A 13,139-nucleotide genomic window follows, 5' to 3' on the forward strand; every position below is an offset into this window, starting at 1 on the left:
TCAGATCATACCTTTACCTGTGAAAAGAACATAAGCAATACAGACCTCAGTATTTTCTTAAACAATGTGCTAAGAAAGTCAAGTTTCAAAAAATACTAAAATGCTTTTGTTTTACTCTAAAGGCATTCAGGAAATAAACGAACAATAAAATCTTTAATTTAAATAATTTAAGCTGCTTGACGAAGAGAATTATACTTGATGTATTTTCTTACTGGCAGATATCCAACTGTACTTTGACCTAATCAATCTGTTTATAGAACAAGTCTGATAAAACACAAATTGTGTTATAATGCGCATTATAAAATTACTAATATTTTATCAATATTATTAACTCAATTCAGTTCCTTTTTTTATGTAAATATACCTCGTGCTATAAGTTTTTCAATATTTTCGGAGTTTAATTTTCTTTCTGTTTAGTTTTTACTTTTATTGTTGATTATATATATATTGTTTCGTAATGAGTTCTGAAGATATTTGTATAAATGATGTCTTTAATATTAGTAAGTTATTATTCCACTAGATGCCAGTGTGATCATGAAGTGGTAGACATCTTTTCTATTTTTCTACGGGTAGCGTATAGATATCAGTAAGTTGTTCAGATGTCTTGTACTGTGAAAGCGTTGTTTTTATTCTTTTGTTGGTTTAGCGACTTAATTGATCAGGTTTCAAGTCATGGAATATTGTTTAATTTATACGTTAAAAAATTACGACTGTTTTTAAACAAGCAATATTTGCATGTCGTGATGATTGCCGGTTTGTATTCGAACGGTACACTCGTAACCGACACAAGTAATCCCTCACGGAGCTCATTGGTCTGCAGTGCAGTTCGTACCGATAACTAGTGTCGCATTATCAAGTGAATCATGGCGGAGGGGAGAGTATTAATTCCCCGATGTGAAGTAGATAAATACGGTTGTGTGAGATTATCGTCTATTTTACAGGCATTTAATGCTCCTATCAACGAAGAACATGCGTGGGCAGTATGTTATCAAACAGCAAAATGTTTTTTAAAGGAATGGGAAGCAGACAGTCCGAAAGTTTACTGCCTTAATGAAACTTCTCAAATTCGAATACAGAAGGATGGAACGATTCATAGTTCGTCTGTGCGTGATCACGATGATGGTAAGTTCACTAATAATATCAGATATTGGTGTATTTTATACTATAATAATCGTGTTAGATTAATTACTTAATAAGATAATATTTTTGATATTAAGAATTTGATTTTTAAAATTATCATATATTTTTCGTAAAGTAATTGATATGAAATAAGTTTCATATTTTGAATACATTAAGCAAAACATTGTGACGTCTTTTTAAAAAGTTCGCTGAAACTTGCAAAACATATCTTCTAAATCTAGGGATAATTTCAAGACCAGTAGCTTTACTGCTAGATTACGTTCAGTGGTAAGTGTGCCAAGTAAACCTGCTTAAATTTCCCGCTCTTGTTACAAGACTGAATGGTGTACAACAACAACAAAAAAGCCATTCGTGGTAAACAAATTAAATTTTTTAGTGCTGAAATAGGCTCTAATGACTATCATTAGAAGACATATAACGTTATAAGCAAAACATAATGAAGTGAAAACAACTATGAATTAAGTCGTAGTCTTACTCGTTTTTAATAATTGCAGATGGAGCGTCATTTCGATCAGCATTCTGAATCTTGAAACTTTTATAAGTTACTTGCTGTATCTTGATATGAAATAATAATAACAATTACCATCATGAAAACTGACTTGTCGAACTCTTAGCTTATCAATATACAGATATGTGGAATTATTTTGCATATTTTTTTTCTAATAATATCCTACTAAATGGCTGGAATTAAATATATAAAAAAATGTTGAACGAAACATAATTACAATAAGCATAGTTTTAAACTTTAGGCCTTAAAATTACAATTATTTTGAAACGTCACCGGGCACGTATTCATCTTAATTCTATAGTGAGTGTTTTTTTTTTAATGCAACTGTTCGCACTGACGAAAAATAGTGAACTAGATTAAAATTTAAATTGTAATGACTATTTGCTTTAATCATGTATAAGGAACGAAATTACATTCAAACTGCGAAACATTCTCAAGAATAGCACTTCAACCACTATTGTCGAGATGTAGAGCTATTTCTGTTGATAGATAAAAAAAATTAACTCTAATATTAATCTTGTAATCCGCTATGTCTTTAACTGAGTTTCCTATGTCGTTGAATAAAGAGCATAGCGTTCGCCAGAGAACATTTACCCTATTTTATTTTACCGCTAGACCACTGTGATTGTTGGTGTCGTGTGCCCAGATTAATAGATTTGTATAGGCAAGTCAAGAAATATATATAGAAAATATACCATATAAAATATTTGTTGAATTTAACATAGTACTAGTAGTAGAATGGAACGAAGTGGCAAAGTTGTGCTAAAAAGTAAATAAAATATGAAACTGGGCAAAACGTCGGAAATCTCTAATAGGTATTCCATGAAGTTTTTAATTTTTTTAACCAACGTCTATCGGAGAGAAGCCTTTTTTTTTCAAACTGTTCAGAATTTCCAGTGTTTCACGCTCTGCAATGATAATTGTGATTTTTTACATACGGTTTACCTGCGTTCACAATCTTTGTCGAAAATATAACTGCACAGTTTATTTTGTTGCAGGCACAAACTGTTGCTAAAGTTATACAACAGTATATTTTTCATTTGATTTCTGTAAGAAAATAATTGCACGTCTATTTTAGAATTTCAATGTTAAATAGTGTATCTCAAAAATACAACGTTAAAAATTAGGTCAACAGTCAACACAACCACCTACTACATAAACTGTCTGCGTAAGTTATCTACGCACACGTGACACCTGTCCATTCCCGTAATCCTTAATATACATAATTTTGTGTGTGTTATTAGTTTGCATTTGTAGAATTGACAAATTAAGTAACTTTCCATGTTTTCATTCGCTTTCAGTTCACTCAAAAATACAAGTTTGTGCATAAAGTTTTAACATGATTAGTACTATATATAAACAATACCAGGGAGGGAAGGGGGGATATTTGGATCGACATGGTATAACTTAAGTTCTACAGAAGTTAATTATTATGTAGCTGTTACTTTTTACAAAAAAAAACTACTGCATAGTTGAGTTGATAACTTTTATATATAGAAACGATTATTAATGTATGTTGAAGATCGAGTCAGAAATTTTATGCTTATTGTGATTCGGTCTTCATGATGAGCTGCAAATTTAAGGGTCACCCCTTCAGCATATAATGGGGCACTCCAACACAACTATATGTTCACTGCCTTAAGTTCCAATATGATTATGACGTAACTAAACCAAAAGATAGTAACCACTCTACTAGTTACACTATTTTCTTATTTTAATATCTGTTTTAATTTCCCGTTTTTCATTTCTGAACTCTTATTACTACCTTTGCAATTATACTGGTCTTTACATAAATGATTAAGAAGATATTAAACTTTTTACAAAGTATTTAAAGCAATAAAACTATGGTTTTATACGGGTAATAAATTTTTGGTGTCCTATAAAAATTCTTTAATACGATTAGGTATTTTATTTCGTATTTTAAGTGATATACTCTGTTACGTTATATATTATATGTATGGTTATGTGTAAATATATTAAATGTTCTTGTAGAATATTTATAATTAACATTAGTAGGGAAAATTATATTAAGTCTCGCATCTTGAGCCTAAAGTTCACAGTTTTCAAAGAAGAGAAACTTTCAGAGACTTTTCAAATTTGTCTACGGTTACATGTGGTCGTGCTTGCTATATAAAGTGATGACAATCGTTAAGTGCACTTTAAAAACAACTATTTAAACATTGTTCTGAAAGACATCACGAAAATAGTAATGTGTGATTGTCACCAAAAGTTGAAATTAATCATGGTAAAAGCATATTTCGTAACGTAGCTAAATGATGCTGTAATGCAACGGAATATGGAAACTAAGCAGGCTTGCACTCAACGCGAATACAACTTTGAACGAACATGGTAGATCTCTGACAATAAAATTTTTCATGTTTGCACATTAAAATAAACGCTTCCTTTCTCCCTCCTAGACTAAACTCACGCTTTCTCGCGTTAATAGATTATTTTTATCAATTTAATGGATCAAGTGTAACAATCACCTGTATTCACTGATTGTTGATTTTCCTTTTTTTTGGGGGGGGGGGGGAGTAGGAACTAATTTTTCGGTGTCAGACCGTACGTGATATATGAAGTTCACTTTTATGAATATAGCACTAAATGTTTGGAATCTATCCAACCGTGTCGTTTACCCTCTATTTCCAGTATATCACGCCAGAAGAAATGTGTGTGTGAATTTTGGTACAAAGACATTCGCTTGGGGAAATTAAAAAAAAAGGGGAAAAAGGTTCACTTTGTAGCTACTTAAGCTTTTGACTTCGATTATTCTATGTATATGAAATTCGTCAACGACATTCCTATCAGAAATTAGTTTTGGAGTAACATATGTAAATAACTCGAAGGTGTATTACAATGTATCATAAGCGTACGAAGATAAGGAATGAGTCAAGAACTATTCTGCTTATTATTCCAATGTCATATAATCAGTGATGTTTTTTGGTTATCTTATTATTTCAATTTATCATTACACTATTTAATTTTTGTGACGTATTTAAATATTTAATACTATTATGACCCTAAAAACATGAAGACATGACTTGCTTGTACATACTTAAGTTGTAAACATCAGTAGGTAGTAATGAACTATAAGTATATATTAAGTGGCTGCATTTGAACTTTCTTTTTACTTAACATCTAAAAAGGAAAACCACACGTCAAAGTCCATTGACCATACTTTGAAAGAAACGTGTTGCCGGAGTGAAGGACCCACTCTCGTTTCTTTATACCCGTGTAATATGATTGTATATAGCCGACAAAGAAAAAAAGAAACGTGTTGCCGGAGTGAAGGACCCACTCTCGTTTCTTTATACCCGTGTAATATGATTGTATATAGCCGACGTTTGTACTATTCTAGCTTAATTATTTTTGTTTGCTTGTTTGTTTTATATATAGATATCATTAATTATGTTATTAATGCTACTAATAATTCAGCTGTATGGTAATCGTTTGAGAAAGGCCTGTTTGCATCGTGGTGAATATGACAATTTTGAGAACCTATTAGAAACTTGAAAGTGTACTTGTACTCCTTACCAATTATCCAGTAATCAACTTCAGTGTAGCTGCAGAGTGACAATTGTCACATGATTTTGGGGTGTTTAGGTCATAGTTGAAAGGTCATTGTCTCAGTGGTTCTCTATCCTGTTGCATTCTGTTCCTTCACTGCTACATATATAAATTTAATATTTTAAGTTTTATATCTGAGTTTGTAATTATTAAGTTCCTATGACTGATAACATTGTGCTGTAATGTTAGTCAGTTTGACATGGAAATAATATATTCGATCCAATAAAACCAAAAGACAATTTTCTTGCACATCATTGAGGATTCGTGGTACTGTTGCTGCATGTTGTACACGTGTCACTAAAACTAAGCGTTTAGTACACTTCCTAGTTCCTATAGAGGCAACGTGAGTGAACGTTGTGTTACATGTTATCCATGATGCATTTTGCTTTGCCTTTTAATAAACTGGTGGACTTTCATCGAAAAAAAATCATTTTTTAAGTGACAAGGAGAACGTATGCTCCAGTGCATTTAAACCTTGAAATTATCTTTGGGCTGCCTTAATTATATTTATGTATTTTTCAGTTTGTAATGTGTTATTAATTTAATCGTTGTATTCAGAAATAATATGAGAAAGAATGTATAATAATTTATTTTTTTAAAATATCTTCAGTCATCATACTTGTATTACTGCAACTGACGCTCATTATAAATGTTTAAAGAATGCCTTTAAGAACAAAATAAAAGGGTGTGTAGAATATAACTGTGAGAGTGTAAGTGCGTTTATGGATTTTTATTTTTTTCATACTGTGTGATGATAAGGAGATTATTTTTTATTCTTATTTTACAGCAATATATAGTACTTAAAACTACTTATTTTGAGTTTAGTTTTCTCACACTAACCCTGCAAAAAACCTTTTACTGATAAGGTGACCACTGTACCTTGAGGGTGTTGCAATGCGGAAACGAACTAACGGGAAGTTAGGTTACTACCATAACATGATGTCCACCGGTTCTAGTAAAACCGGTTAAAAGTTCCAGCGGAACCGGTAGTAATACATCTAGGTAGTACTACTGAAAGGAGGAGGTTGGGAATATAAGATATTAAAAAATATTGGAGTTTTGCATAGAAGATCAAGTACTGTAAAAACAAATACGTGTAGGTTATCCTTAATATTTTGTTTTGCTGTTTCGAAGGAATTAAAAATTTAGCTCCAAGATTTTATCATTAATGACAGAATACAAATGTATATGATGACAAAAGATAGGTAGATAACACTTAAAAACAGAGTCCTTGAAATTTGCTGTTAATGATAAATTGTTAGAAAGGTTGGTTGGTTGGCCAACTAATTTTATTTATTTATTATCTTTATGGTTTGATACAACTAGATACTTGCCATTAACGTCATACATAGTTGATGCTGGATAAGGTAAGCTAGTCTATCACAAGTTGCTCTAATTTTGAATGCAAGATAGTGGCTTTGTGTAGTTTTCCCAGTATGGGCTGTCATACAAACCTTTTGTTTATAAAATGTAATGAATCAAAAGAAAGTGTAAAACTTCTTTATGTACCTATGATTACCAACCTACCAAGTGTACACTTAAAACAGCCGAAGTTAAAAACTTCGTTGGTTAAATAGTATCCCGAGTGTTGACGATGAGTGGTATTGACTAGCCATTATCTACCTAGTCTATCACTTCTAGATTAGGGACAGCTTACGCAGATAGCCCAAGAGTAGCTTTTCGCGACATTCAAACCAAACCAATTATTTGACATTGCGGGCCTTAAAATAAGATAATGCCAGATAATTCCTTAAGATAATAATTTCTTTATTAGTGTGGTATATACTGATTAACAAGGGTCGTCTGCAAGAAAAGATTGGATGAAATAAAATCATATTGAATAAATGAATAAATTTTCATTTAGTTGTGTGCTGATTTGTCTAGTATTGCTTTTTATCTTAATTATTTCTACTCACGTCTCGCAGAACATCAGTCGTTCAAGCATTTTTTTTACTCATAATGATTAGCTAATTAAGCAGTAATACTTATAAACATTTTCATGTGCCTAGCAATGTCTTTAAGTTGCTTCAAAACGCATGTACCGCAAACGTTTTAATCAAGAGCAGATGAGGATAATAAGTAATATAGTGTAATTTTATAATTAAATAATTCTTAATACTTTCCAGAAAAATATTTATTGTGATCATGTACTAAAATTTGAAGATAAGGAATAAAATACATGCCAAAATTATTTCGCAAATTTCAAGACTTAAAAAGTTTCCAATGCATCATAAGTTTCCGTAACTAAAGCACTATCTAAGTCTTCGAACTTACAAAGTTAAAATCAGGGGGTTCGATTTCCTGCAGCGAACAAAGCGCAGATAGCACATTGTGTAGCTTTGTGCTAAGTAAAATAAACAGAATAAAAAACAACAACAATTATATCGCCATCAAAAAAAAATCTCAACATCTTGAAAAAACAACATATTTCAGCAGGTTTTCCAGATATTCATTTTTTTTTCTCACAGAGTCCTGACATAAATCTCTAGCCTTTTTACTTAAATACCAAACTGAACTCCTGTAATATAATGACACCTAGACAATAGCATTGCTGCTAGCTTTTAAGAGCAATTAAACCAACCCCAAAAGAGCAGCTGCATGTAGCATGCTTTACAGATTATTGTTTGTATTTGATAGTCTAACAATTTCACAAGTCACGCATGTTTTGGGGACATTTACCTACCTCTACTATGTATTTGATCGGGTCTTGATCCCGCAGATTGCGAGCCAGCACCGTAACCAAATACAGTTTACTGCAGTGTGACGTCATTATTTTATCGACCTTAACGTCATACTGTTAATTTAAAAATTTAATTGCTTGGCCCTAATGCTAGGATTATATGGTATAAGAAGCCTTTAACATGACATTGTTTTCATATTAATTAAGATTCTAATTTCTCGCTTCAAACATAACAATTTAATTGCTAAAACACCTCATCATATCTGACCACTAATACGGCGGGGAAAGTTTAATTTTAAACCAAACAACCTTAGGACCGACTTATGCAGATACCAAATTACCAATGGCGGCCACTAGTTTCAAATTATAATAAGAGTATTTACTTTTCCTAGATATATTTTCATTTAATATTTTTTTTGTAAACGTATTAGAAAACTTAAAAAGCATAGGGTAGAAAATAATTATTTTACAATAATAACGAGAGTATGAAGTAGAAAGGATCTGCTGAACGACGGTAACTTAGGCTTTTTTTTTTGTCATTTAAATTTACATTAACTCGCCTACCTCAAGCATAGTATCATGCAAGTGTTAGTCGTTAGGCTTATCAGAAATTTCAGTTTAGTTTAAAGAAATATGCCCTAGTTAGACCTTAACATTACATAATTTAAGTATTCCGCTTTTAGTTAAAAAGTGTTCTAAATATTATTATTCCTTAAATATACAGTTTTAATGTACGTTAGTTTAGTTTATTAAGTTAGTTGCAAATCGAAATGCCATTGTGTATGTTGTGGGAGCCAAGGCTTTAATTAGGCTAAACTTACGAAGTTAAGCGTTTGGATTAACATTAATTAAAAAAATATGTTAATAAGAAACAAGAAGTATTCAATAGCCTAACTATTTGTATACACACACACACACACACACACACACACACACAACATCTAATTATCGTTTATCAGATCTATAAATTTATTACTGACTTGCTAAGAGTATATAATTTGAAGGCGTGCCATTTTTCCTATGGCTTTCACTCGTGGAATTGCCAAAAACTTCACAATTTAATGTGATGTTCATTTTCATTCAGACATACAAACTTGGCCTTGAATTTTTTACGTTGGCTTGTATTTAGAATTTTCTCGTAAAACTACACAAGGGCTATATGCGCAGCTGCCCCTAATTTTGAAGTGATGGATTAGAAGTAAGGCAGCTAGCAAACTCTTCCGTTACTCTTGGTCCCAAAGTACTGAGCGTCCCTTGCGTCAAAGGAACGCGAACCATAAACTCTCAGATTCACAGTCTGGACATGATAAACACTGGATTTACGTGTTTTGCGCACAGTATTACTAATTGTCGTAATAGTTAAATACTTGAATGTTATTGCAGTGATTTGATGGACGGAGACAGTGTTTATGCATGTTCAGTTAATTAACTAATTCAAAATGAATCTAAGTTTCAAATGGAGAGCAACTGCCTGTTGTAGAAACCTACAAATGTAGAGGACGACGTTTCGAAAGTCTTCCACCTTTCATCTTCAGATCAGTGTGTGTTCACTCGTTCGTTTCTAGCAGTTATTTAGATTTAAAAATAATTATTTCCGAATAAGTAATTAGTAATCTAGGGTGCTAGAAGATTAAACAATCCTCCTTCACCCCGCGCGTGGCCTAGGAATATAGGCTTAACTTGAGAAAACAGGAAATTAATGCAGACAAGGTATGTAAATTTAAAAAGGTAAACGTGAGAGTAACGGTAAAATAAAAAGTGAAGAGCAAAGTAGACTAAACTAAACGGCCGATATCGGACTGATGGTCCATCAGGGCGGCGGGGATCTAAAAATCCTATGCCGAGAATTTAATGTGGGGTGGGGGAGTACCACGAGAAGAAGTAAGTGGGGAATGCAAAGTGAAGTCCGTACTGGGGGTTGATTAGCTTTTGAATGAGTTGTGGAGTCTCCTGATGTTCATCATGGTTTTATTGATTGGTTGGTTAAAACACGTTTCTGATTGAAGGAGAAACTTTCTGTAGCCTCAACTAATTCAAAGTTTTGAACATTTGAATATCAGGGTAATGATTTTATGAGTGGATGTATTAAATGTGTTTTCAACTTTAAAAAATGTTAACCTAAAAAAATAACTGATAGTGTTGTGAAGTGATCCATTACCATGTATCCAATCGTCTTCTATGTGTACAAGTTGTGTAAACCTTAAAGACAAAAAAAAAACCTGCCTTTGGTGTTCTTTTTTATTATCATTACATGGATAAAAACATGTTCGTCATATGACTGTGGAAAAAAAACCACTAAAAAACAAGGTTGCATGTTAGAAGATTAGAGATTCTTGAACGACAACAGGCGAGGTATTTTTCTTTTTGGAAGTCACTCTATCAATATTTTCCTTTCTCTTTTTTTGACATTCTCAAAATTTGGAAAGTTTGCTAATTCAGAGGTTGCCAAACTTTAACACGTCTGAACTCTTTTCGAACGTCATATGCCCTGAGGTAACATGTTTATGTTTCTTTCACACGCAAAAGTTGGACATGTGAAAGTGTCGAAACTTGCATCCATATACATTATTTGTTGTTCTGTAATAGTGAGTCTAAATCTTCTTTTAGATTACATGGTATTATTTATTAACCTATTATTCCTTTCCAATATTTTCTGTTTCCATTTTTCCTGCTATTTTGTTTGTTTCCGATTGCCAGATGTTTGTGTGGTACACTTCGTGTATGTTTGTACCGTATTTACCACAAGTTTATTCTTTATGAAGTTCAATGTGACTCGAAGTAATACTGGCGTGATCATTCTTAATTAACCCTTCTGTATTTTGGACTATAGAATACCCGAAACACCGTAACGACAGTTAATGAGGCCGACAGATAAATAATACTTTGTATGTAAATATTTGACTGGAGATACAAACAGTAATGATATTCCGTGATTTAAAAAGAATAATGTTAAGTATATATTTTAAAATAGATAACCTTGAAACATTAAAAGGTTTAAGAAGTGCATGAAAAGTACTTCCCTGAATTCACAACAGTCAGATTTATTTAAATTATTCGTTAATGGAGCCTTCATTGATAAATCATAAATTTACTATACTTTGAAGTGACTATTAGATTTCACAGTGTGAAGCAGTATATCTTTTTTTAATATTTTTTGGGCTCTGGTATATTTTATATTGCTATTTCACTTTTTCTTCACCCTTTCGTACTGTAATGGACAGTATCTATGTTTATAACTAAAACTTATGTGCCATCTATTGATTGGCACTACAAACAAAAATCCATAAAAAAATTCACACTTTGGGTATTCAAGATTCAGACAATTGGAAAAATGACTGTTGTTTATGCAACAACCATTTCTTTATAATAGAACACAATTTTATAAAAGAGGTACTCTCCTCACAACAAGAACACGACTTTTACTAGGACTGTATGTGAGGGTTTGATTATATCTTTATTGATGTAATTTTTAAATGTAGTACCGATAAACTAGAGTTCTTGAAAAAACAACAACATAAAAACATTACTGTTTATATCGGTAAAATTTTGAGGTCTGTTTCACTAAGCGTTGTAAGCCGGTCAAGTGGGTATAGTGTATTAAATTTGCACTAATTCGCAACCAAACCAAAATTAAAATTTGCTTGGACGTTGACATTTCAAAGCACATTTATTATACGTTATTTCCATCATTTTAAACAAAGAAAAACTTTTAAACGCATTTCTAACCAATGTCTTAATCAGTTGTTTTAAAACAATGTTTTAGCGTGCTCATGATGAAAATTTCGATTGCGTAAAACTAAGCTGGATGACTGTTATAATATTCCTTCCTTTTTTTTACATCTATTGCTGAAGATTATTGTTACGATTTTTTTATTTTATGGTTTATTGTACCTTTTATTACATTTCATTTTTACGATTGTTCATAAAATTAATTTAATTTTGTTCCTAAGTGGTTTTTCCTCTTTTGAAACTCAATTAGCATTTGTTGAGAAATCTGGCCTGTTAAACAATAAATGATCTCAGTAGAGAGACTAGAAAGAAAACGATTTGCGTGAAAAAACAAGTTTAATTTCGAATTTAATGGAAAATGTTTTGGTGTATTTATCAGAGTAACAAACCTTTTAAAAAAAAATACCATAAAAATGGTGTAGTCAGTTTTCATGGTTACTCAAATTAATAAAACAATTCTGTATTGATTCAACGACATTGTGTTTGTTGCAGTGACATTATAGTGATAAATATTTCTGTAAAAGCTGATCGTTGTGTAGAAATTTATGAAAGGTGTTAACTATTTTTTTTTTAAATTGATATTCAATGTGTTATGTCGGCATGCACGTATTTCCTTCAACCAACAGTTATTAATAATTGTGATATAGTTGTTTGATTCATCTTTTGTTTACCTTAATATAGATTCATATTAAAGTATACTAGAATTGTACGCTAAATACGTTTTTATCTTGTATGTGCTTCAAAAACAATTTTTTTTTCTATATAAATTAGAATTGTACATTATTGAAATAATTTTTTTTATATCGCCAGTAATACCGTGTTTTTTACATTAGTTAGATAGTTTTCAGTTTTACTGCAGTGTGGTAGTGTGAATCGGCAGTAGCTGTTAGTTTGATTACAAGTTTTAAAAACATATGAATACAATTGCCGTAAACTCTGCTTGTTTTATAAGTAATCAAGAGCTTTTAAATAAATTATGTATGGGAATTTTTTCACTTTATAAATGAAGTACAAAAATGCACAGGTTCTTGTATGTATATGCATAGTAATAAAGATAAAATAGGGAAATTGTATATGAAAAATTAAACAATTTATTGAAAATGATGTATAAATATGTTTGTATACATCTGTGGCCGACCGTTGACCCGTTTCTTCCTGTTGGTGAGTGTTGATCTTATCAAACCCGTTAGTTGTGTATGCACTGCACTATGATCGCCCCCATCAACCGTAGGTCGCAGGTATATTACAGGTATATGGGAAGGGGCAAATGGACTGCCTTTATGAACCACTCTGTGCGTTACCAAATAGCTCTGCGAGAATGGCGTCGTATAAAAGCTTTATATAATTTTCAGTAATAAGTACTATGCATGTCTGCAGTAAGTTGTGTTTGTGGTAACATGTTTGTTTGTTCAATAGTCAATTGTAATACAAATTAAATATGTGATTATCAGCGCGAGATCAAAATTATAAAGTTTTTCTTCAAACTACCTAAACACTTTAGCACTAACACACACA

General features: G+C 31.7%; 1 protein-coding gene across 1 annotated transcript in view; it reads left to right on the forward strand.

The window, feature by feature from the left end:
* The first annotated feature begins 863 nt into the window (after positions 1 to 863).
* Positions 864 to 13,139, forward strand: part of LOC106478128 (protein spire homolog 1-like) — a 114,311-nt gene continuing 102,035 nt past the window's right edge. Inside the window, exon 1 of the mRNA XM_022381662.1 lies at positions 864 to 1,122. Within this exon, the coding sequence (XP_022237370.1) occupies positions 864 to 1,122 (259 nt within the window). The remainder of the gene's footprint in view (positions 1,123 to 13,139) is intronic.

Source organism: Limulus polyphemus, unplaced genomic scaffold (genome assembly GCF_000517525.1).
Source record: "Limulus polyphemus unplaced genomic scaffold, Limulus_polyphemus-2.1.2 Scaffold182, whole genome shotgun sequence".
NCBI lineage: Eukaryota > Metazoa > Arthropoda > Merostomata > Xiphosura > Limulidae > Limulus > Limulus polyphemus.